Source organism: Triticum dicoccoides, chromosome 1A, assembly GCF_002162155.2.
Source record: "Triticum dicoccoides isolate Atlit2015 ecotype Zavitan chromosome 1A, WEW_v2.0, whole genome shotgun sequence".
Lineage (NCBI taxonomy): Eukaryota > Viridiplantae > Streptophyta > Magnoliopsida > Poales > Poaceae > Triticum > Triticum dicoccoides.
Window position 1 is genome coordinate 588,858,008 of NC_041380.1, and position 25,382 is coordinate 588,883,389.

The window sequence follows — 25,382 nt, forward strand, 5'->3', positions numbered from 1 at the left end:
CCAATAACCAATAGTGGGATCTGGATACCCATGTTGGCTCCCACATGTTCCACGATGATCTCATCGGATGAACCACGATGTCGATGATTCAATCAATCTCGTATACAATTCCCTTTGTCTACCGGTATAGCACTTGCCCGAGATACGATTGTCGGTATACCGATACCTTGTTCAATCTCGTTATGGCAAGTCTCTTTACTCATTCCGTAACACATCATCCCGTGACCTACCCCTTAGTCACATTGAGCTCATTACGATGATGTCTTACCGAGTGGGCCCAGAGATACCTCTCTGTCATACGGAGTGACAAACCCCAGTCTCGATCCGTGCCAACCCAACATATACTTTTAGAGATACCCGTAGTGCACCTTTATAGCCACCCAGTTACGTTGTGACGTTTGGCACACCCAAAGCATTCCTACGGTATCCGGGAGTTTCACAATCTCATGGTCTAAGGAAAAGATACTTGACATTAGAAAAGCTTTAGCAGACGAACTACACGATCTTGCGCTATGCTTAGGATTGGGTCTTGTCCATCACAACATTCTCCTAATGATGTGATCCCGTTATCAATGACATCCAATGTCCATGGTCAGGAAACCGTAACCATCTATTGATCAACGAGCTAGTCAACTAGAGGCTCACTAGGGACATGTTGTGGTCTATGTATTCACACATGTATTATGATTTCCGGATAACACAATTATAGCATGAACAATAGACAATTATCATGAACAAGGAAATATAATAATAACCATTTTATTATTGCCTCTAGGGCATATTTCCAACAGGTATATGGGCACTTGTGGAATCCAGGGAGGAACAGCCGCGTAGGCCAAGGCAGGCAACCGTCTAGCTGGAGCCTAGGTAGCGGCAGGAGTGGTGCAATGACGACACCAGTCTCCAAGGGTGCGGATACAGAGCATAGGGGCGTGGAAGTAGTGGGAGAAAAGGGCTCCGTGCGGGTTATTTGGATGGCCTGACGTTGTCGGAGTCTGATGTGGCGTACGTCTTGACTGCCCCAAACCTCCCCTAGGTTTGGTTCATTTTTGCTGGATTTGGTCATCCAGACCAGTCCGGACACATTTGGTGAATACCTTGGATTGCAGAAAATGTCCAGAGAGTCTTGCTAGGACATTTGCAAGCAATCCAGCCCCACGTTTTTGGACGTGTCCGGACCACGTCGGATCTAGCCCATCATGGTCCAGCCCTCCCCCACATATATTCATCCCTTTCCGCACTCCCGATCAAACATTATCCACCCCATGCCACTTCCCTCCATCCCCAAGCTCCCGCCAGGCAAATTTCGGTCGTCTCCGGCATGTCGGGCAAGGGATCCGACTCTGAGATCTTCCGATCCATCGACTAGAACCTTGTCCTTGAAAGGTTGAGGAGTAGATGGTTGTCTGGATGACTCTCCACCGCTCCAAGGAGGGTTGCGCCTGACCACGGTTGGACTCCATCCACCGGGAATCCATAGTGTTTTCTCAAATGGCGCTTGGATCCACCTACGCCGGAGGCTCTAGGCACTCGAACGTGGCGCCACAATGTTAGGGGGTGGAGGCACGACCCATCCAGTGGTGCGGCCTTCTCGTATGTTGTTAGGGGGAAGGACGCAAGTTGTGTCTGCCATGCGAGGCAAAGGGTGAGGGAGGTCGTGGCAGCCCTCACGACTGAGGTCGTGTAGGTGGACTTGCACGCCGCCTTGGATGAGGCCCGCCTATCCACGCCTAACATCGACCTCACCTCCACCAACGACGTTCGAAACGCGGGCTTCGATGAGGAAGAGTAGGGCTTGGGAAAGGGAGACGCCTTATTTCCAATGTCCTACTGTAGCTCGCCGGTAACCGGACATTCACTTTGCGGGACTCACGGCCGTCAGACAGGGATACCGAGGGAACAACAAGGACGACTGTCAACGAACGAAGATTAGACTAGGCTATACGTCGCATGTAATTGTATTGATTTGATATAAAAAAATTGAACTGATGGATTTGATGATTTGCAGTGGGAGGTATCCGGTTGTGGAATTGAACGGGATTGCATAACTTATTCCCCTAGCTCTCGCGACTAGGGTATTCTTCCTCTGAGGCAACTCGTCCCCTCAGAGTGTTATGTCCGATCCCGACGATCCTCGCAGGGTTTCTCCCTACACTACGGCTTCTCGTTCGAGATGGCTTCCTCCTCGGATGCGAACTCAGCGACCAATGATGGCGGTGGTAGGGGTGGTTATGGTGGCGGCGGCTGTGCAACTACAGATCCCGATCTGGAAAACTTCTTCGACCAGTTGGATCTCAATGAGGAAGAATTTGATGATGTGGAGATTGATGATGACGACCCGGAAATCGAAGAGAGCGTCCGTTGGTTAGCCCTTGCTAGGGTTAATACCGACAAAACCTTCTCGGCGTCTGCCTTTTACAAGGAGATGCGGGCGGTGTGGAATCCTGCGCAGGGAGTCAGATTCCGCCCGGTCGGACCGAATAGATTTGTCGTCCAGGCAGCGTGCTTGGGTGATTGGGAGAGGATCATGAAGCAAGGACCGTGGTTGTTCCGCAACATGGCGGTACTATTGTGTAAGTATGATGGTTTCAGTCGAGCAGAAGAGGTGGTGTTTGATCACATGCCCATATGGCTCCAGATTCACAAGTTACCAGATCCCTACTGCAAGGATCACATAGTTGAGAAACTGCTGAAGGGAGCTGGGGAGATTTTGGAGATGCGTTTGAACGGCAATACAAGGGGGGACTATGTGAGGATTAGGGTTAACCATAACATCCAAAGCCCCCTCACTAAGTTTGTCAGTATTGTGCAAGCAAAGGAGAGGCAGGTGTACTTTGTTCGCTACGAGAAGTTAGCTCATTTTTGCAAAGTATGCGGACTGATAGGTCATGATCATAAGGAGTGTGGACAAGGCATACATGACAAGAAATAGATGAAGTATGGTGATTGGCTTTATGCGGATGGGCCGTCTAGACCAGGACAGACTGCACCTGTAAGACAGCCGGGACCATGACCAGCGGGCAAAGGGGATGGCCAGCCGCCTCCGTCAGCACCAAGAAAGGAGGCTTCAGATCCTGAAACCCTGGATACGGCGACAAGCCCTCTGAAACAGGCCGCGGGTAGGATGGAGGTTGACAAAGATGCAAGGAAGCGTCTGAATATGGATGATGCTGAGACGGGGCTTGGCAACATCTCAGGTGCCCCTAAGGCTACGTTGGCTATCACAGATGGTAGCGGGGTGGATGCTACAGAAAATAACTCGCCTGCCAGCAGTGACTCAAGCAACAAAAGGCTGAAAGTTTCGAAGGAAGGTCGAAACAATGAGATATCGGCAGCCTCCTTCGAGGAGGACCGCCGAACACAATGAATATCCTCGCATGGAACTGCCGGGGGGGGAACCGCCAGACAGTTCGAGAGGTGTTGGCCCTAACTAAAGCTAACATCCCCAGTCTAGTTTTCTTAAGTGAGAGTAGACAAGATGTAGTGAGAATGGAAAAGCTGAAGTGGAGATTGGGATTAAAAGGTTTCCATGGAGTGAGTTCGGATGGAAGAAGCGGTGGCTTAGGACTCTTTTGGGATGAAGCCCTGAACGTGACTGTCTTGGACTCTTGTAGCCGCTATATTGATGTTCTTGTTGATGATGTGGGAGGTGGATCCTCGTGGAGAGGAACTTTTGTGTATGGAGAGCCTAGAACGGAGAATAGACACTTAATGTGGGATCACCTGGCTCGGCTGAGAGCAAGCTCGCAGGATCCATGGTTGGTTTGTGGCGATTTCAATGAAGCAATGTGGCAGCATGAGCATCTTTCCAGGACGCTGAGATCAGAAACGCAAATGCTAGCCTTCAGGGACTGCTTGCTGCTATGTGAACTTGAAGATCTGGGATTTTCAGGCATTCCTTACACATACAATAATGGACATGAAGGAAATCGTAATGTGCAAGTAAGACTGCATCGCGCTTGTGCGGATGAGGCGTGGCGTGACCTTTTCCCTTATACACAGGTGGTCCATCTAGCAACACCGTGCTCTGACCATAGCCCAGCCCTAATCCGTATGGGAGGGGTTCAGATGGCAAAGCAACATGAACAAGCACCACGTTATGAAATTATATGGGAAAGACACCCGGCTCTGGCAGAGGTGGTGTCGCAATCATGGGCTGGAAATCCTTAACTAGGCGATCTGGGTTCGGTCGCCGAAGCTCTGAAAAAGCTCATGAAGGATCTAAAGGCATTGAGTAGGGCAAATTTTGGCAACATATTAAAGGAGATTGAGGCCTTGCGAGGTCAGCTAGCGAAGTTACAGTTGGATGGGGCCGATCGTTCTCAAATTTGGCTCAAGATGAACCAACTTGATGAACTCCTCTACCGGGAGGAGATGATGTGGCTCCAAAGGTCACGGATCACGTGGCTTAAGGAGGGGGAACGTAATACAAAATATCTCCATCGCCGGGCAGTGTGGAGGGCGCGGAGGAATTATATCCAACGCCTACGTAGAGCAGATGGGACTTGGTGTAATGCACCAACTGATATGGAGAGAATGGCATCCTCATATTTTCAGGAAGTCTACACTAAGGGTCCTACCCTTGATTATTCTGCGGTTCTGGACTGTATTCTTCCAAAGGTCAACCAAGAAATGAACATGGCTCTTGATGCTCCATATTCAGAAGTGGAGATCTCAGATGCGTTATTCCAAATCGGGCCACTAAAAGCCCCGGGTGTTGATGGCTTTCCGGCCCGGTTTTACCAGAGAAACTGGAATGATTTAAAAAAGGACATCATTGGTGCAGTACAAAAATTCTTTGTGAGTGGTACTATGCCCGAGGGAGTCAATGAAACGGCGATCGTGTTGATCCCGAAGATTCAGCACCCACAAGAATTGAAAGATTTTCGCCCAATCAGTCTGTGCAATGTGGTTTATAAAATTGTTTCGAAGTGTATGGTGAATAGGTTGAGACCCCTACTGGGGGAGTTGATATCTGAAAATCATAGTGCTTTCTTTCCTGGGAGACTTATCACAGACAATTCAATAATTGCTTTTGAATGCATACATCATATTCAGTCTCTAAAGGAAAATGACCCTGCTTTTTGTGCCTACAAGCTCGATCTATCTAAAGCATATGACCGAGTCGATTGGGTGTTTTTGGAGAAGGCCTTACACAAATGGGGTTTTTCACCTGCTTGGATTGCCCAGGTTATGGCCTGCGTCTCCGCAGTAACATATTCGATGAAGTTCAATGGCAAGATCTTAGAGTCTTTCACCCCGTCGAGAGGGCTACGACAAGGTGACCCGTTGTCCCCCTTCCTTTTCCTGTTCATTGCTGATGCATTCCCGGTTTTGTTAAATAAAGAGATGAATGAGGATGGTCTTAGAGGGGTGAAGATTTGTAGAAGGGCCCGGAGATCTCTCATCTACTATTTGCAGATGATTCACTTTTGTTTTTTGAAGCTTCAGAACAGCAGGCACACATGGTGAAAGGTTTGTTGAACACCTATGCGCTGGCCACGGGCCAGTTAATTAACCCAGCAAAGTGTTCCATCCTTTTCTCAGAATCCTGCTTACTTGCGGTGGTGGATGAAGTGAAGACAATTCTGGAAATTGAACAAGAGGTGTTTGAGCCTAAATACCTTGGTTTGCCGGTGTCGGAAGGTAGAATGAATAAGGGAAAATTTGAAACGGTGCAAGATAGATTAAGGAAGAGATTGATTGACTGGAGCGAACAGTATATGTCATCTGGTAATAAGGAAATCCTGATAAAGTTAGTTGCACAGGCGATCCCAGCTTATGTCATGAGTGTCTTTAAGCTCCCAGTTTTAGTGTGTGACGAGTTAACCCGGCTTATGCGTCAGTACTGGTGGGGTGTTGAGAAAGGAAAAAAACAAGATGGCGTGGCTCAGTTGGGATAAAATGAGGTTACCAAAGTCAATGGGTGGTATGGGATTTAGAGATATGAGAGCGTTTAACCAGGCGCTTCTTGCTAAGCAAGCCTGGCGTCTCATTGATACTCCGGGAAGTCTATGTGCCAGATTGTTGAAGTCCAAGTACTTTCCCTTAGGCAACCTTTTAGATACGGTTTTCCCTAACCAGGGGTCGGCAGTCTGGAAGGGTATATTACATGGCCTCGAGTTACTAAAGACAGGAGTTATTTGGCGAGTGGGTAATGGTTCAAATATAAGAACCTGGAGGGATCCATGGATACCGAGAGCATCTTCGTCCAGACCTATAACTCCAAAGCGAACATCCCGACTAAATCGTGTCTCTGACTTTTTGGACGGGAGTGGTGCATGGAGGATGGATAGGTTGTCACAGCATTTTTGGCAAATGGATGTTGATCACATTCTGAAAATAAGAATGTCCCCGAGGCAACGTGATGATTTTATCTCATGGTTCCCGGAGAAGAATGGAAGGTTTTCAGTAAAGAGTGCCTATAAATTGGCTACAAGTGCTCATGATGCTGCCTACGCAGGGGGGTCATCTTCAGATGTACCAAACGGCACGAGGTCAATCTGGAACTGTGTTTGGAAAGCATCAGTGCCACAGAAGATGAAGATATCGGTTTGGAAAGTGGTGGTCGGGGCCTTGCCGACGGCAGCATGCAAGAAGTACAGACATGTTTCTAAGCGGTCTACTTGCCCGCTATGTGGTGTGGAGGAGGAGAATGAGTTCCATGCCTTAATCACGTGCGATCATGCACGTACCCTGTGGACACACATGCGGGAAAGGTGGCCTCTCCCTTCGGATAATATATTGATTAATACTGGCAAGGAGTGGCTCCTGAATTTGCTCATGCAATGTTCGGATCAGGTTCGTGACATGGTGATCATGCTGCTCTGGAGGATATGGCAGCTGCGGAATGACTGCGCACATGGCAAGGAGGTGCCAGCAGCGGCGGCAACAGTGGAGTATCTGGATAGTTATTACAAATCCATGTGGCTCGCTAGTCGCTTTACCACGGAAGAAATAATAAAAGGTAAAATGCTGGTCTCGGAGCAGAAGACCGACACTCAAATCAAACAACCAGCGCCACCATGGCCGGCTCCTAAGACGGGGACCGTCGCGCTCTCTGTTGATGGGTCCTTCCGACAGGGAGATGGGTCAGCAGCAACCGGAATCGTGTTGAGAGATGGATCAGGTACGATGTTACTAGCGGCTTATCGTTACATGTTTAATTGTAATGATGCATTGGAGGCGGAGATTCATGCTATCATGCAGGGTATGGCCTTGGCTATTCAACACACAGTTCTTCCGGTGGTGGTACAGTCGGACTCGGCAACTGCTCTTTCAGTATTGACATCTCACCAAATCAGCATATGGGCATTTGATACTGGAGATTAAAGACTTGATGAAGGAAAGGGAGTTTTTACCTCGGAAATTACATCGTAGTCAGAATAGTGTTGCAGATCGGTTGGCAAACTATAGCCGCACCGAGAGAACCACGGCTGCGTGAATTCATTCGGTTCCACCATGTATTGAGGACCTTTGCCCTCTTGATTGTAACACCGTGACTTTCTAATAAAACTCCCTTTCACCCCGCAAAAAAAAAGGTTGTGGAATTGAACATCTGAGTGCTGATATGTCAAAGTACGCGGATGGGTCCGCGACAGGGTCTGAGGAGCACGTACGGACGTGCAGGGGCACGCCGCGGGTTCTGGGTGGGGGAACCGTGCTCGCCAAGTCGCGGAGCACGGTCACTCACAGCTGTCCAAGGCGGCAACACGCACCACACACACTTGAGACTTGACACGGAGACTGCCGGGCGGGCCCCACCGGATCTTCTCGACCCTGGCGCCGCGTGCCGCGCCGTGGCCAGTGACGTCCTCCTCCGCCTCTTCTCTCTCTCTCTCTCTCTCTCCACCCTCCACGCCCAAATCCGCACCAAATCGAGCGCCGCCACATCCCTCCTCCGGCGGCACGCACGCAGGCGGCGCTGCTCGACCGACTCGCAGGTCAGGTGCAGTCCGGTCCATCCTCCCGCGCGGCTGCTTCGATCAAATACGTACTCGATCGATCGGTCCGTGATTGATTATTTCAGTTGCGTTCGCTTGATCGGAGGTCTCCGTCCTTCGTTTTCTGGGTGGGCATTGCGAGTGATTTTCCTTTTTGTTCGCCGCCGTGGATCGGGCGCTTCGTTGCGTTTGTTGCTGCCGATGCGTCTGAGATCACCTTCTGATCCTGCGCTTTGGTTCCGATTGCGATCGAGTTCTTCCGATTTCTCAAACCACGGGTGCAATGCAGCGATCGTGGGCGGTTACGGATGCTACCAGCAGTTCGTGTGCTGCAGTAGCGATTTATTTATGGGATTTTCGTCCAATATACTTGTGACATTCCGATCCATTTGGCTTCGCTGCAGGTGCAGGGACCCGCCGCCGCCGCCGCAATGCATGAAGCTCCCCTCCACCCGGCCCACCCCGTGCCCTTCGGCCCCAGACTGCCGGCCTTCCGCGATCGCCGCCTCTGCCCCCCCACCGCCGACGGGCCCTTCTTCTACGGCGGCTGCACCCCCTTCGTCCCGAGCCCCAGGCCGTCCCCGCTCGGGCGCGGCAGCCCCCCCTTCACCCCGAGCCCCAGGTCCTCGTCGCCCGGCACCCCCTGGTCCTCCTCGGCCTCTTCCTCCTCCGGCTCCCGCGTCGACGCGGCGGCCACGGAGCATGGCCTGCGCATGGCCCGCCTCGCGCTGCAGTACCAGGACTTCGCCAACCGCTACCAGCTCTGCCTCTCCCACCTCGCCGACGCCGCGCGCGAGGCCGCCGCCATCCGCCACGACAACTCCGGCCTCCGCCTCGCCAACAACGTCCTCGCCAGCCGCTTCGCCGTGCTCGGCGGCAACCAGGCCTCAGCCGTCGCGCTGGCCGAGCAGCTCCACCGCCTCCACCTCGGGCAGATGCAGGCGCAGGCAGTGCCCGCTCCCCCGGTGCTGCCCATGCCCATGGCGCCGCGCCTCGCCTCCTCGGCCGAGAAGCTGCGCCCCCTCCACCCCGGGCAGATGCAGGCGCAGGTCGTGCCGGCTCCCCCGCCGATGCCCAGGGCGCGGCCCGCCTCCCCGGCCGAGAAGCACGCGGCGATGCCCAAGAGCATCTCCATCCGCTCCAACGGCTACCTGAAGATGGACAGGAACGGCAAGCATCGCGTGACGGCGCCGGTGAACGTCGGCTCGGTGAGATCATCGAAACCCAACCCCTCCATTCCTGCAACCCAATCCCGCGGCTCTGTGCCAATCCAGTCCATGACGCTCACGTGTTCGAGCATTTGCTTGTGTCGATGCAATGCGAGCAGCAGCGCGTGTTCGTGGGCGTGGACGGCGCCAAGGCGGAGGAGCACCAGGGCCGCGGCGGGGAGAAGGGCGGTCAGGTCGCCACGGCTGCCGACGGGCTGCAGTTCGAGGTGTACAGCCAGGGCATGTTCAAGACGGAGCTGTGCAACAAGTGGGAGGAGACCGGGGCGTGCCCGTACGGCGACCAGTGCCAGTTCGCGCACGGCATCGCAGAGCTCCGCCCCATCATCCGCCACCCGCGCTACAAGACCCAGGTCTGCCGCATGGTCATCGGCGGCGCCATCTGCCCCTACGGCCACCGCTGCCACTTCCGCCACTCCATCACCCCCGCTGACTACATCCCCCTCCTCCACCCCTGATCGCTACACATGGCACTGCTCCATCGCCGACGGCCACTCACTCTGCTCGCTTCATTCCCTCACTCCTTCCTCCCCCTTCATAAACTATACATATGCCACATTGGAAAACAAACCAAAAACACCAAAATGGGAGACGTAAATAAGGCAAACTTTGATTTAGATGCACAGAAGCAAACGGCACTTGAGTCAAGAGAGTTAGGACATGCAGGAAAAAATGTGAATATTTGAGCTGCTTATTGGTGGGTTACTTTACATTGGGATTGATCTGGGATTCTGGATCATCAGAGAGGTAAATTATGTGTTGGGGGGTTGTTTCTTACATGGTCTGTTATATAGCCAATCGGTTACATTTACATGATCTTTGTTTCTTAGTTAATTTTCAAGAGGAATTTATGGACGTAGCCTTGTCAACAAATCTGTTAGTATTTGAGTACACCATTGGTGTTATTTTGATACTGTCTTGTGGAAGGAAGTTCAGGCTACTTGAGACTTCAGTTATATTGTATTTCTGGACAATTGGAGAAATGAGTTACTCCTATATGATTTTTGAAGGATGTCGAGCATAGATGCCAATGATATGATTTGCCTATAGTTTCTGTGGGTTACATGGGGGGTTGATCTGGGATTCTGGATCATCCGATAGGCCAATTTATATGTTGGGGGGGTTCTTTCTTACATGGTTTTGCTATATAGCCATTGGTTACAGTTACACGAACTTGCTCCTTGGTCGCATTTTGAGAGGAAATTAGTTGCGTAGTGTTGTAACTAAATCTGAGTATATCATTGGTGTGATTTTGGTACTGTCTTCTGGAAGGAATTTCAGGCTATTTCAGACTTCAGTTGTATTGTTTTTCTAGACAGTTGGAGAAATGAGTTTGGAGTATATGATTTTTAAGGAGCATGTCAAGCATAGATACTAGTGATATAATCTGCCTATAGTTTCTGTGGCTCTGTTTTCTCCTCATCTTTAAGCTTGATGTTCCAGTTCCTAACTGCAGTCTGTCGGTCTAGCACTGCATTGTCTAGGTTTTTAAGGGAGCTGGCGGTCAATTACTTCACTGCTTGAGATCTTGTGTCTGTTCCGTAAACGATGAGTAATGATGGATGTGTGACTTTGTTTACTTAGAATTGCCACACATACGATGAAATCTTGTCCGATTTTGTTACGACGATGCATTGAACCGTGAATATGTGCTAATCAACGGTAGCTATGCTATGTCATATCAAAATCATACATAATGCGTTGTACATGAAGCAGCGCTCTTGTTTCCTAGTTGCCTTTCTAGTGTAGATTACTACTGAAGTAGAGCCGCAACTGGACGTGTTACCTGCAGATTTTTTAGTTGCCTTTCCATATTGTTTGTTTGTAGTCTCTATTGGTCTGCTCTGTCTACAACTTTAGCCTTGATGTAACTGCATTATCGGTGCAGCGATGTAACCAAATCTGTTATACTTCAGTACATCATTGCGGTTGTTAATTGGCTACCGTCTTCTTGGAAGTGCAGTCGACTTCAGACTTTGGTTGTATCGTTTTTCTGAACAGTCGGAGAAATGACTCGTATGATTTTTTGAGGAACATGTCCAGCATGGATGCCAATGATATGGCTTGTGTATAGTTTCTGTTGCTCTTTTTTCTCCGGGCCATTAAGCCTGTTGTTCCAGTTGGAGCGGTCTGTCGGACAAGGGCTCGACTGCTTGAGATCTCGTGTTTGTTTCTTAAACAGTGATTAACGACGAATGCTCCACTTTGTTTCGTAGTTGCAGTCTGTCAGCCTAGCACCAAAAATGATTGTTCGGTGGCTGGGGATTTATCTGCGTTCTAACGATGCGAGACAATGAGTTATTAGATCTTGCTGCCTCATAGACATTGAGAAATGCCTGATGGATGGGCAAGTCTTACTCTGAATTGCTTTTGCAACCTGGGTCTTTGTGGACTGCTTTGGTTGATCCGTTCAAGTGCAAGTACTAAATGATAAAATTGGTTTACATTTAGCTCTTTGAGCGGTTATCTATGGGTTACAGTACATTGTGTCGATCTGGGATTCTGGACCATCAGATAGGTGAAATTGTATGTTTGGTGGGGTTATTTGTTACATAGCCATTAGTTACATACATGATCTTGTTATAGTTTCTTAGTTGCCTTCTGAGAGGGAATTGTTGCTTTAACTCTTTTTTTCTTCAAAAAGAAGGGTCGACATCCGGCCTCTGCATTCGACGATGCACACAGTCAAACAATTATTGCTCTGACTGAATATGTTGTGTGCATATATCATTGAAGTGTATATAGGTGACTTCGGACTTCAATTGTACGTACTGTTTTCATCCTGGAAGATTGAAGAAATGAGTTGCAGTTTTTGAGGAAGCTAGATGCCATATTGTTAATTCATTTATACTATTTATTTAATCTCCCAGCTGCAGTCTGTCGGTCTAGCATTGCAATGGTTGGTTACTTAGCCTGGGTTTACAAATTACAAGGAACCTAGTGTATCTAGTGTTATGTACCTGACGGAGAATGACTTGATATTGTATCTAGTGTAGTTTCATGGGCAGACTGATGATGGATGTTGCGAGCGTTCATTGTTTCTGCACCCTACGTACGTATCAAGATCAAGACTCCGTTTGCCGACAGACTAACCGCAGCGTCTCCTGTTTTGTTTCTCTGGTTGAGAGTAGTCTGAAATCGCCGCGGCGGCAAGTTTGGGTGGGCTATATTGCACTGCACTGGGTATGCACATTCAAGTCATGCACGGACAGCAGCATTTCCAGTGTCCAATTCCATCCACCTCCTACAAAGAACACAGCCACACCACCAGACTCAATTACTCTACATGGAGAACTCATCTCTGCAGCAAAATTTACCACACTTGTGTTAAGATCTGCGCACCTTCACAACTCAGGATCAGCATCAACCTTCGTCTTGTTAGTGTTTGAGCATGTGTAGATGAGATAGCTGCAAACGACGCTTCATCGAACACAGGCACAATTAGAGCGACGTGAGAAGCAAGTGGGTCATCTTGGCATGGGGTTGCTTACTACTATCACTGGCCAATGCTTAGCAATGTCTGTGGGTTGGACGGTGGTCTATTGCATCTTTTCATGGACTGCATCCGACGTAGCAATGTATTGGAGTGCATTGTAAGGCCTTCTTTGGTTTAGAGGAATCTTGTAGGAATTTCATAGGATAAGATTTCTATAGGAAAAATTCATTTAGAGCCCTTTGGTTTGTTTGAATGGAATCTTATTCCTATAGAGGAATTTTTCCTATCCTCTACATTTCATAGGAAAATAAATATTAGCCTAAACTGAATGAAAAAAATCCTATGATGTGAATCAAAGGGCATCTCCTTTCCTATTCCTACTCATAGGATTTGAGAGTAATCTCATTTCCTTTGACTTTCCTATTTCTACGATTTTCCTACCCTATGAACCAAATGAGGCCTAAATTTGTTTTGTGTTTTAGGCACCCACACATTTTAGTCGAGTGTTCTGCCTTTGCTACAAGTAAAAAATAAAAACAGCAGTGAAATAACAACAGTAGGAAAACATTGAGAAGAATCTAGTAAAGGTGGGAAAATATTTTTTTTTAAATGCTACTACAAGTAAGCACTTCCTTGCTTATTCCAAAAGTGATTTTTACCTGGCACACGTGTCACAAAAAAGACAAAACACGAATTGCAGATGAAGCTTATTCATTTCAGCCGTGGACTTGGGCCGGATTCGATGGTGTAGCTGCCCAGCTGCCCAGGCCGTTCCCCCACTCCTAGTCGGTTGCACCTACAGGGGAGAGTATCAGGTGATACGGAGCCTTAGATGCTTCCATGATACGAGCCTATTTAGAGCCGTTGGATCTGAGATCCGACGGACCAGAAGCTCGTATCATGGGAGCATCTAAGTCATGGTATCACCTCGTATCATGGCACCTACAGTCTGCAGTAGGCCTTGAGCTTGTCGTCATGGCGAGCACCCTCCTCGGAGACGCAGAAGCGAACGAACTCGTCGTAGTCGTAGTCCCTGAAGCGGCGAGGGTGGCCGCCGGCCTCGTCCACGAGCTCATCGCGCACCCGGATCGTCGGCTCGCCGGGGACGGAGAAGAGGATGGCCGAGTACCTCGTCGCGTCCCCGCCCATGCTTATCCGGTGGAACGGCGCGTGCACACGGTCGTTGGACCACGCCTGCATGCATGCGCAATCCAAGCTCAGATGTTAGTTAGTTTGTGCTGGTATGGTCGATGGAGTGCAGTGTGCTGTGAAAGATATGAAGCGTTCCTACTCCATCGAGGGAGCCGCGTGGTAGTTTATATTGATGCGTGGCCGAAGCCTGGCTTGACGTACAAGGTTATGACAGAAAGAGTTTGGGTAGAATACAAGAGAAGGAAGGAGGTTGAGATTACAACTCTATATTCTAACACCCTCCCTTAATCTCAACTAACCTAAGTTAAGATTACTCTTGAATTCTTTAAATGGTCTTGCTGGTAGTGCTTTTGTAAAACCGTCAGCCACTTGATCCTTAGAAGGAATAAATCGAATCTCAAGTTTCCTTGCCGCAACCCTTTCTCGTACAAAGTGAAAATCAATTTCTATGTGCTTTGTCCTGGCATGGAACACTGGATTTGCAGACAGATATGTTGCTCCCAAATTATCACACCATAAACATGAGATACGATTCTTCTTGATTCCCAATTCCTCAAGAAGTGATTCAACCCAAATGATCTCAGCAGTTGCATTAGCCAAAGACTTGTATTCAGCTTCTGTACTTGAGCGTGACACAGTAGCTTGCTTTCTAGCACTCCAGGAGATAAGATTAGATCCAAAGAACACTGCAAAACCTCCAGTTGATCTTCTGTCATCACTACATCCTGCCCAGTCAGCATCAGAGAATGCACTCACAAGAGAAGAATTAGACCGTTTGAAATGAAGTCATATTCCCATAGTATGTTTCACATATCTCACAATCCTCTTGACAGTTGACCAATGTGCAGAAGTAGGTGCATGAAGATATTGACAAACCTTGTTGACAGCAAATGAGATATCTGGACGTGTGAGAGTTAAATATTGTAGTGCTCCCACAGTACTCCTATACCTTGTACTCTTCTCCTCTTGAAGTGGCTCACCCTCATATGCTGAGAGACTTTCTGAGGAGGATAAAGGTGTAGACATTGGCTTGCAATTTTTCATCCCCATGCGAGACAGAAGCTCAAGAATATATTTTTCCTGATTTAACACAATACCATCTTGAGTTTTCTTGACTTCAATACCCAAGAAGAAATGCAAATCACCTAGGTCCTTCAAGGCAAACTCTGAGCTCAAATCATGCAAAAGAGCATTAGTAGCATTTTGTGAAGAACTTGCAACTATGATATCATCAACATATATAAGCACAAAAATGACTACTCCTGCCTTGTTATAAATAAACAAGGATGTGTCAGCCTTGGAAGCAACAAAGCCAAGATATTTTAACTGTGAGCTCAATCTGGAATACCATGCTCTGGGTGCTTGCTTTAGACCATAGAGTGCTTTATCAAGCTTGCAGACATACTGTGGCAATTTCTTACTCTCATACCCAGGTGGTTGTCTCATAAACACTTCCTCTTCCAGAACACCGTGCAGAAACGCATTCTGTACATCTAGCTGCCTTAAACTCCATCCTCTGGATACAGCAATGGCTAACACAAGTCTGATAGTTGCAGCTTTCACAACGGGACTAAAGGTGTCCTCATAGTCAATGCCATAACGTTGCTTAAAGCCCTTTGCAACTAGACGTGCCTTATATCTGTCAATGGAGCCATCTGCCTTCTTCTTAATTCTATACACCCATTTGCAATCAATAATATTTTTACCTCTCTGATTTGGTACAAGATGCCAAGTCTTATTCCTCATGAGCGCAGAATACTCCTCATCCATTGCCTTTTTTCATTTAGGATCATCAAGTGCATTCTTCAACGATGTTGGTTCTCTTGAAATACACAACATTCCATATGGTATAGTTCCATCTTTCCTAATTTTAGGATTCCGTATACCTTTCTGTAGCCGGGTCATAACACGTGAAGAAACCTCTCGCTGCACCGCTGGTATACTTGCCACAGAAGATCCAGGAGAATCTGCTGATGCAGTGGACTGATTTGTCGTCATATGCGCAGGGGATCATGTGGCTTCTGGTGTGGCTGCCCCTCCTGCAGGCACTGGCGCAGACGATCTGCCACCCGACCACGACTGGAGGCGCGCGTGGTGCGGAGAGGATCTGGTCCCGCCGCTGGTCCCGTCTGACGCTGGCGCGCGGGGCGAGGGGGATTCGGCCCCGCTGCTGGTCCCGCCTGAAGCTGACGCGGCAGCACGGGAGTGGCCCGCCCTGGATCCAGGACTGGAGCCATCAGGGGCTTGATCCGAGGCGGATGCGGTCGCGTGATCCGAGATCTGCGCGCGTGCAGGGGTGGCAGGCGCCGCCAGATCTTCTTCGTCATCTGTGCCAGCTCCGTCTCCTTCCTCAGCATGAAATATAGGATCAAAACCAGCCATATTTTCGAGATCTTGGTCATTTTGAGCACCGTTTTCTCCAGGGACCTGCACAGGCATAAGAGAAAGACTAGTACCAGCAGGAATATCATCACATTGGTTAGTACAATTGTTGTCGCCCCCATGATCAAAAGACCGAAGATGTGAAGGAAGAAGAAGAATTTCTTTGCGGAGAAGTGCAGCAGCATTAGGATGAAGGGATGCAAAGGGAAACACGGACTCATCAAATACAACATCTCTGGATATATACACCCGACCAGTAGGAACATCAAGGCACTTAACCCCTTTATGCATGGGGCTATAGCTTAAAAAGACACACCGTTTTGAGCGGAAAGCGAGTTTGCGTGTGTTGTAAGGCCTAAGATTGGGCCAACAGGCACAACCAAAAATACGAAGAGATGTATAGTTGGGTGTGACACCAAGAAGCCGTGTAATGGGTGTTTCAAATTTGATAACTTTACTTGGAAGCAAGTTGATGAGATATGTAGCAGTTAAGAATGCTTCATCCCAAAATTTGAGCGGCATGGAAGCATTTGCTAACAAGGCAAGCCCCATATCAACTATGTGACGGTGCTTTCTTTCAGCGAATCCATTTTGTTGGTGAGCATGAGGACAAGATACATGGTGTGATATGCCAAGCTTTTGAAAGAAAGAATTTAGTTTTTCATACTCACCACCCCAGTCACTTTGCATAGCAATGATTTTAGAGTTCAGTTTGCGTTCAACAAGATTTTGGAAATTGAGGAAAACTTGAAATACATCAGATCGCTTTTTCAACAGATAAATCCAAGTAAATTTACTATAGTCATCAATAAAACTTACATAATAGGAAAATCTACCAACTAAAATAGGAGCTGGCCCCCACACATCTGAAAAGATAAGTTGTAAAGGGGCAGTAGACACACTAGTAGAAATTGGGTAAGGTAATTGATGACTTTTTGCTTGTTGACACGGATCACAAACTAACTCACTACTAGGCTCATAAGAGAGTTTATTTTTGCTAAGAACATATCTAACTATGACTGAAGATGGATGACCTAAACGACTATGCCACCTTGATGTAGATAGCTTGGTGACAATATTTGCTTGTTTATTGGACCATGAAGATGATGATGATGATGATGATGATATGAGTGGGTAGAGTCCTCCCACGCACCGTCCTCTAAGAATGACTCTCCTTGTTTTCAAGTCCTTAACCAAGAAAAAAATAAGGATAGAACTCAATAAGAACATTGTTATCAAGAGTGAATCGATGAACGGAAACAGGATTTTTAGAGGTTTGAGGAACATGCAAGACATTGGTCAAGTGTAAATTTTTCACGGGGGTTTTAACAATTGAACTGCCAATGTGTGTGATATCCATACCAGAACCGCTTGCCGTGCGAATTTGGTCGCCTCCATTATACTTCTCCCGCATCGTCAACTTGTCAAGTTCACCTGTGATGTGGTTTGTTGCTGCACTGTCGGCGTACCAGTTGGTGTCCACGCCATAGGAGGCTGCATGCGCTTGCTTTTCTTCCTGGTCGTTTTCTTCATAACGCCACCAGCAAACTCGTGCACCTCCTGGATGGTGTCTGTAGCATATCTGACATTCTGGATAGTCATGCTGTTGCTCACGAGCCTGCTGTTGCTGTTGCTGTCGAGGACGGCCTCTGAATCCGCCGCCTCCATTGGAGGAAGACGACTGTCGGTCACCGCGGTCACCACGATCACCACGGCCACGGCCTCTTCCTCCACGCCCGCGAGATCTGCCACGGGACTGGCCACGGCCTCTGTAGACCGCATTAGCGGATGAATAGAACCCGCCTGAAGATGAGTCGCCTAGCATCTCCATCCTTTGATCAAAGGCAGCAATCTGGGCAAAAAGATCGTCGGCTGTGATGATGTTTTTGACAGCGCCGATCGCCGCCACCACGGGGTCGTAGTCGCGGTCCAGTCCGGCCAGAATATAGTCCACCATCTCCGGATCAGATAAGGGACGACCTGCAGCAGCTAGTTCATCCCCAAGACTTTTCATCTTCGCCATATACGCCGAGCTTGACATCGAGCCCTTCTTGGTATTGGTGATGGCGATTCTCAGATTAGTAATCCGAGACTGAGATTGTGAGGCGAAGAGATTTGTCACCGTCGTCCAGAGCTCAAAGGTGGAATCTTTCCCAACAACTTGTGCAAGAATTTCTGGAGACATGGAATTGAGAAGGTATGATAGAACCTGCTGATCTTTGGCGATCCAGGGTCCGTATAGGGGATTCGGCTCTAGGGCCGTGGTCTTGTCTGCCTTCGTGATCTCCACCATCTTGGGTGGAGCGGCATCGGTGTTGTCCAGGAGCCCCGTCACCTGCGCGCCTCGCAGGGCTGGGAGGACCTGCGTCTTCCAGAGGATGAAATTACCTCTTGCGAGCTTCTCAGACGGCGGCGATCCAAGGTTGAGGGAGACGCCGGCGGAGGAAGCCATGGAGACGATGATGTGTGGTTTCTAGGGTTTTGGATTGTGGCTAGATGTATGAGAAGAGGTGGCTCTGATTACCATGAAAGATATGAAGCGTTCCTACTCCATCGAGGGAGCCGCGTGGTAGTTTATATTGATGCGTGGCCGAAGCCTGGCTTGACGTACAAGGTTATGACAGAAAGAGTTTGGATAGAATACAAGAGAAGGAAGGAGGTTGAGATTACAACTCTATATTCTAACATGCTGGACACTTAGCGTTGCCGGCCATGACGACGAGCGACGCCGGCGAGGACGGCCGGACGAGGATCCATCGGCCGTCCCTGGCCTGCATCTCCAGCCCGTCGACCTCGTGCTGGCACACCACGCTCAGCGAGTTGGTGTCCTGGTGCGACCCGTACCGCACCTCCCTTGCCTTCTCGTCGGCGGTCGGCGCCCCGTACTCTGACATCCGGAACAGGTGCCAGAAGGGCGCGCTCTGGGTCTGGGCCTCGTCGACGGCCACCCCGAGCGCCTCCATGACCATCCGCCGCACCGCCCCCTCCAGCTCCGCCATCCGCGCCGCCGCCCCGTGGACAGTCTCGCTGCCGTCGGCGCGCCAGAGCAAGAGTAAATTAATCCGTAGATCTCTGAGCGTGAGCTTCCGGCCGGCGAACCTTTTAACCAACCAATTCACGCCGCCGGGGATGACATGTACTTACCAGAAGGCGGCGTTGTCGGCGGCGGGGAACAAGAGGTCGGCGAAGGCCTGGACGTCGCCGAGCTCGGGCCCGTCGACAATGGCGAGGCTCTCGTAGGCGTGGAGGCCCGGGAGGCCCCCGAGGTAGCCGTGGAAGGGCTTTCCCGGTCCGTAGTGGTTGCGGCGCTTGGCGTCCACAGGCAGCGCGAAGAGCGGGCGGACGGCGCCGTGGAAGAGCGCGGCACGCTGCGCCGGGGCGAGCGCCGGGTAGTGCGCGTCGAAGCAGCCGAAGGTGGCCAGCGCGTCCATCACCTGCGCTCGCGTCGCGTCCCACCGCCCCGTCCCCGGCACCGACGCGTCCACGCCGGAGAAGTCGATCCTCGGCAGCTCCCCCGCCTCCGCGCCCATGGTGCTCCTCGCCGCCTCTCGAGGTCTCGATCGATCTCAGCTTGGCAGCTCGGGTGAGAGTCTGACCGACTGCGATGGGGTTGGTGGCGATGGATCGAGTGGAGCTCAACGCACGTAGCCGCCACAGTTTGACTCCCTGTGCATATGAAAATGGAAAGATTCCATTTCCCGGAAAAAGAATAATAACGAAATATGTACTGTATGAACCAATCAATCAGATAATAGTACTAGTTTAGATCAGAGTTTGTCCTTTCATTTGCATTTGTACTGATTATAAATCTCAAAAATCGGTGACCAAATTTGTAACGTTACTAACATTATTTGGCTAGACCACCAGAGGATAGCATAAACAAAAATTATGTTGCTATCTCGTAGGCACTTCAGTACAAGAATTGGAGTTGCTGCCAAGAAAAATCGCATTGTTGTGCTGTGAGAGAGAAGCGACTGACCACAGGGCTCCATTATACTCAGTCGCCTGAGATTTAACGAAATCTCAGTCGATGTTATATTCGTAAGATCTTACAGATTTGTGTAAAAAAGAATTCTTCTTTTTATTGTTCTGTCACTTAATTAAGTATTAGTCGACTGAGATCTAGCCACACCCATTTTAAAACACGTAAGTTTAAGTGCCGAGAGAAGGGAAATGGTTCAAGCATTAAAAGTGAAAAAAAAAATCTAATGATGAGTTTGAAAGAGGTGCAACAATGTAGACGTGCATTAGGTGGAAGTGGAACTCTTCAAGTTCATGGTGCACCCATTGTACTATGTTAAAAAAAGTCCATGGTGCTCCGTGGACTGTGACCCATGAAGATTTTAAGTGAAAAATGGGTAGTTTGTAAATTCTACTCCCTCGAGTTCACGGCGACAAGATCTTAAAAATCAGATAGAGGAAGGAGGTACCATTACATGCTAGTAGCTATTATGATTTCTATTATGAATTATGCAATCTTAGTTTGGTCGATTGGTATTATGTATAAAGCAATGCATTAATTTGATAATCAAGTTTCTTTTTGCTACAGAAGTCAAAAAGGAAACAAAAGGCAACAACAGTTAAGGGGGTAAATTCCTTTTTCAAGCCAATTTCTTCGACTCCAACCTTCAACATTGCCGACGTTGAAAATGTAAATCCATACGAGGATCAACCTATTGCAAATAGCAATACTTATCATCAAGATGTTGTGGCATTGGGAGAAGTCGCGGAACAAAGTAGAATTGGAAGCACAACTTTATGAAAGGGACCCTGTAAATTTATGAACTCCCTCCTGATAAAAAAAATAAGCATGAAAAATTTGTATTCTGGAGGGTACTTATCAACCATGCATGAGAGAATATCCATACATGATCATTCTATTTTTTGGAGAGCAATTGTACAAACATATGCAAAACTGGTTGCAGAAGCCAGACTAAACCTTTAAGGGTTTTTTCGCAAAAAGGATCAAATTAGTTATAAAGTTTACCGAAGGTAGAAAACATCTCAAACGTAATTAAAATTACATCGAGATTCTGAGACTACCAAAGAACCACTATTGCCGTCAGAATGAGCAGCTGGCACGCCACTGTTGTTGCTCCCCTACCGGAGCCAGCTTGACCTTAATTTGTCGATGACAAGCGGAAAGTCTTCATGTACGTGCCCTTAAGGACCAGCGCTCTGAAGCTGCAGTCGTCACTCTTGAAATCTTGCATATATCTAAAGCACATGCCACCAAATCTCCCCACATGACAAGAAATCCTAATCTCATCGTCCCAAAGGAGACATCGAGAATATACGCTGGAGCTCCGTTGACTACGTTCAGATGGACGAATTCGAGGAGGATCGGATCCTGGAATACAAACTCGAAGTAGAAGCACTGCCATCCGCGAAGACTAAAAAACACTAATCAAAACTACTAACTAGAGTGAAGGCACTAGGACACCCCCCCCCCCACCGACCGTCGGAGAGGCGAATCCACGTCCTCGCCGATGAAGTATGATGATGAGAGTTTGCCCTAGCCGCCTAGGGTTAAGAAGGAAAATAAAAGGAAGTCTATGACAAAAGCTTAAAGTTACAATTGATTCCGTCAAGTAAGCAAGATTTTCCTATTTTAAGAATGACAACATTATATAATATATATTTTAGTAAGGAGGTAGCAATTTCTTTTCTTGGTGATTCCACGAGGGGGTTAACATTTCAAGCTTGTGCTTACAGAGGTTGTTGGCTTACTCCCTCCGTTTCTAAATATAAGTATTTTTAGAGATTGCATTATAGACTATATACGGAACAAAATAAATGAATCTACACTGCAAAATATATAACGTTGAAATCTATAAAAGGACTCGCATTTAGAAATGGAGGACGTATTAATTTTCTTGACCCACTGAAGTTGTTGCCTTATTATAGCAAATATATGACGTTGTCTTGGAAAATGCACCAAAAATGCGAACTATACCTACTATATCGTGCAACAACAACAAAAAAAATCTTAAGTTACTTTCTCAAAGAGTTCAGACACAAATTATAGAAGAAAAATGGTAATAATAAGTTATGCTATGCAGTATAATGATAGACTAAGCACGAGATTGAATTAAAATAAATAGAAAAAGGCCTTCGTTTTTCGTCCCTCTCGTGCCCAAATCCTGGTTCAGCCCTGTTCCGGACAGGTCTGTCCATCGGTTGACCAGATGACAAGAACCAATTTGGAGATTGGTTAATTCCGGAGCCGGGAAGGGAATGCCATCGATCGGCGCTGAACCTGAAATGCCATAGAGAGTTATTGCAAACACGCGTGGTGGGCTGACGAACGACAGCTATAGTGTACGTACACGTTAATACTGCCAGCGTGCAGCCACGTGCATGCGTCGACAGTGAAAGTTCCACCCATGCGCGCGCAAACGTACACTTGATTCCATCTGCAAACTCATCTTCACGCTCTGTTTTTATTTTCGTCAAACACACTGGATGAACACCAAGCTTTTCCACTCAGACGCACCATCCTGAAGTTTGACACAGATGGTTCTGAACGGAGCCATGCAAAAGTTTAAAGCTTCTTCTAGATGAACGTACATGCACCACTCGATCGTAGCGGTACGCAGCCAGCCAACCAGCCACGTGCATGCGTTGACAGGGAAGGGTGCACCGCAGGTACGCAAGTGCTCTCCTCCGCACGCTCACGGTTTATCCTCCCACCCAATCTGTAAGCTGCAGTGCAAATCCATACTCTGGCGTGCTCTCTTTTGTCAAACACATGGGAGGAACATCCAAGTTTTCCATGTCATACAGAATGAGATTGTTATGAACGCAGCCGTGGAAAAGTTTACCATGACAACGACACCTAGTGGAAACTGGCAAAATGATAAATCTACTTGTCAACAAAACAAATTCGCAAAATGAATTGTCGCGAAAAAATTTCGTCCAGCTGACCCATTGGTGTAGAGCCCGACAGACAAGCACCACACTACACTGTGCAGCGCCTGCCTCTCAGACGCTACACATCTGGCTAGCACAGCATACCTGGGCCATGCCGGCCCCACACCCGGCCGTGCAGCGCCTCACATCTACGTGGCAAACATGTAATATGCAGCGCTTGGCCGTTAGGCGCTGCACATTCTGTTACCAGTGCCTAGGCTACACAAAAAGGTTAGCTGAGTGAATTTTTTTTAAACACAGTTCAGTTTATGAAATATTTTCATCCATATGTCAATTTTGTTAATTTCTGTAGCAGCAACTGGTGAAAGAGAGCACACGATCATCTTGAAAAACCTCTCTTCCGATCGATCGATCAACATGACGCACATACATGCAGCTGTGCTGATTGACAGCTGCAAGATTAAAAATCCCAGCTTCCGTCCGGATGCCGGTTGCAACAGCCTAGGCAGCTAGGCGCGCGCGGGCGGCGGCTGCAGGTGCGCGGTGGAGGAGTGGAGCATGGTGGTGAGCTCCTTGGACGCGACGATGGACTTGTAGATCTCCATGACCAGCCGCTGCTCGAACTCGGACGTCCGCGCCGCCGTCGCCGAGGGCAGCTGCTTCCGCCGCGGCACGCGCCTGGCCCAGATCCCCTCGGGCCCGCCGCCGGGCAGCGCCGTGGCCGACGCCTTCCGGGCCACGGCCAGCATGCCGCCCACGTACGCGTCCCGCGCGCGCGCCAGCAGCCGCCGCGGCGCCATCACGATCGCGCGGACGGCCCGCGCTCGCCGGACGAGAAGCCCGCGCAGCCGCACGCGCCACCCGACTCGCCGCGCCCCGCCGAGGCGCTGCGTGCCCTGGGGCCTGCTGCCGCCGCCCTCGCCGGCCTCCAGGCGCTGGTACTTGCGCCGGCGCCAGTGCGCGCGCACGCCCCTCGTGAACCCGATCGGGAACGCCTCCACCTCCATGGCCGGGCCGGCTCGTGCGCTGGGTGCTTGCTCGGCGGCGAGGTGGGGGTGCAGCGCGCTCTGGCTGGCGTGGCTGCTTGACCGTGGTAGGTGCTGGGTGAAATGAGGGTTTGGTGGTGGATGGAGCGAAGTGCGATGCCGGCTCGCGTCTTTTTTTATGCAGGGGCGGAGGGCTACGGCCGTGGTTGCTGGGGGTTGTGTGGGTGTGCGACCGGTGACAAAATCATGGGGATTTGATGCCGTTTTCGCGGCAGTGGCCACGTTGAATTCACTCGTCGACGTTGTGGTTGGTGACTTGGTGGTGCGTGCGTTGGCGTGGATAGCCAGCCCAAGGTCGTTTTCTTTATTTCATTCATTCACTCGCCTCGATCGACCATGCGTACGTGCATGGCCAGCATATCACTAGTAAATGCACCATGTTACCATGTGTTAAACCGAACGTCTAGATTCTAGAAGATGGCAGCCTGGATGGATGACTAAACTCGTTGGTTCAAGATTCCGTTGCTTCACATTTTAATGCACTCGTACACAGACGCTCATATACACACGCATGCACTCACCCCTATGAACGCACACACGCACACCCTACCCCTATGAGCACCTCCAAGAGACTGAGCCGGCATATCATCTTGATCGGTGTGGCTTGCTTGGGGGCAACTATTTCTCAATCTCCTAATTTTGTTTCTAGTTCAATCACTCTTCCATTCGTCTTCCTTTTCCTCTTGCCCGTCACCTCTCTCCCGCGCAGCCACCAGTCAAACGCTTGTCCCATGCCACTCAAAGGCCAACAGGGTTTGTCGTGCCGAAAAAGGTTTTGGGTAGGCCGTGGGTGTCAGTCACTCAGTCTTATGTAGCTGTTGTCCGGACTCTCGTAAAGCCCACCACTCTTGTATCAAGTTTACAAAAAAAATACATTCGGACCGCTCGACAGACTGATACAAATCCGTGTTGGATGGCAAACTGTGTTCAAACCGCGCAGTCTGTATGTATGAAGACGGTTTGAGAGTTTGCCTTTGAGATGCCCTTACGTAACCTTTCCACAAATTATCTCGCCCTCCTGAATTTTACGAGTGGGGCACATCCCCACCCCCTCTATTTCCAACCAAAAGTTGCCGACTGCCTGCATAGAACATACGTAACTCATCCGTAGGTGTAGCATTGCTCTCGAATCCCTAGCGCACCGTGCTCAGCGCCCGGGTTGTACATGCCCTAACGCATCCGGTCATCTCTGAAGAAACGCAAACGCGAGCTTCTGTTGGTGGTCGGTGGGTGCTCTGGTCATTGACGATAAAAGTTACTCCTACCAGGAACTTGCTCGTAGGTACGACTACATGTGATAAGCCTAGCATAAAATGGCTTAATT

At 49.1% G+C, this 25,382-nt stretch overlaps 3 protein-coding genes across 3 annotated transcripts; 1 reads left to right on the plus strand and 2 right to left on the minus strand.

The window, feature by feature from the left end:
• Positions 1-7,858: 7,858 nt before the first annotated feature.
• On the plus strand, positions 7,859-10,181 carry LOC119293195 (zinc finger CCCH domain-containing protein 39-like). The gene is made up of 3 exons (XM_037571743.1): positions 7,859-7,943; positions 8,348-9,151; positions 9,271-10,181. Exons 2-3 carry the CDS (start codon positions 8,375-8,377, stop codon positions 9,625-9,627), a joined length of 1,134 nt encoding a protein of 377 aa, XP_037427640.1. The 5' UTR covers positions 7,859-7,943; positions 8,348-8,374; the 3' UTR covers positions 9,628-10,181.
• Positions 10,182-13,131: 2,950 nt separating this feature from the next.
• Positions 13,132-19,758, minus strand: LOC119293206 (probable 2-oxoglutarate-dependent dioxygenase AOP1). The gene is made up of 4 exons (XM_037571755.1): positions 19,284-19,758; positions 18,837-19,166; positions 17,939-17,942; positions 13,132-13,799 (listed from the first exon to the last, which is right to left on the minus strand). Exons 1-4 carry the CDS (start codon positions 19,667-19,669, stop codon positions 13,548-13,550), a joined length of 972 nt encoding a protein of 323 aa, XP_037427652.1. The 5' UTR covers positions 19,670-19,758; the 3' UTR covers positions 13,132-13,547.
• A 3,638-nt stretch (positions 19,759-23,396) lies between these two features.
• On the minus strand, positions 23,397-24,187 carry LOC119346143. The gene has a single exon (XM_037615825.1). The coding sequence runs from the start codon at positions 24,017-24,019 to the stop codon at positions 23,522-23,524; it is 498 nt and encodes a 165-aa protein (XP_037471722.1). The 5' UTR covers positions 24,020-24,187; the 3' UTR covers positions 23,397-23,521.
• Positions 24,188-25,382: the final 1,195 nt, after the last annotated feature.

Excerpts from the sequence above, each read along its gene's own strand:
- LOC119293195 (XM_037571743.1), top strand. The coding sequence starts at position 8,375 with ATGCATGAAGCTCCCCTCCACCCGGCCCACCCCGTGCCCTTCGGCCCC. Across the intron at positions 9,152-9,270 it reads CGCCGGTGAACGTCGGCTCG|CAGCGCGTGTTCGTGGGCGT; the intron begins GTGAGATCATCG and ends CAATGCGAGCAG.
- LOC119346143 (XM_037615825.1), bottom strand. The coding sequence starts at position 24,019 with ATGGAGGTGGAGGCGTTCCCGATCGGGTTCACGAGGGGCGTGCGCGCG.
- LOC119293206 (XM_037571755.1), bottom strand. The coding sequence starts at position 19,669 with ATGGGCGCGGAGGCGGGGGAGCTGCCGAGGATCGACTTCTCCGGCGTG. Across the intron at positions 19,167-19,283 it reads GCCGACAACGCCGCCTTCTG|CGAGACTGTCCACGGGGCGG; the intron begins GTAAGTACATGT and ends CGCCGACGGCAG.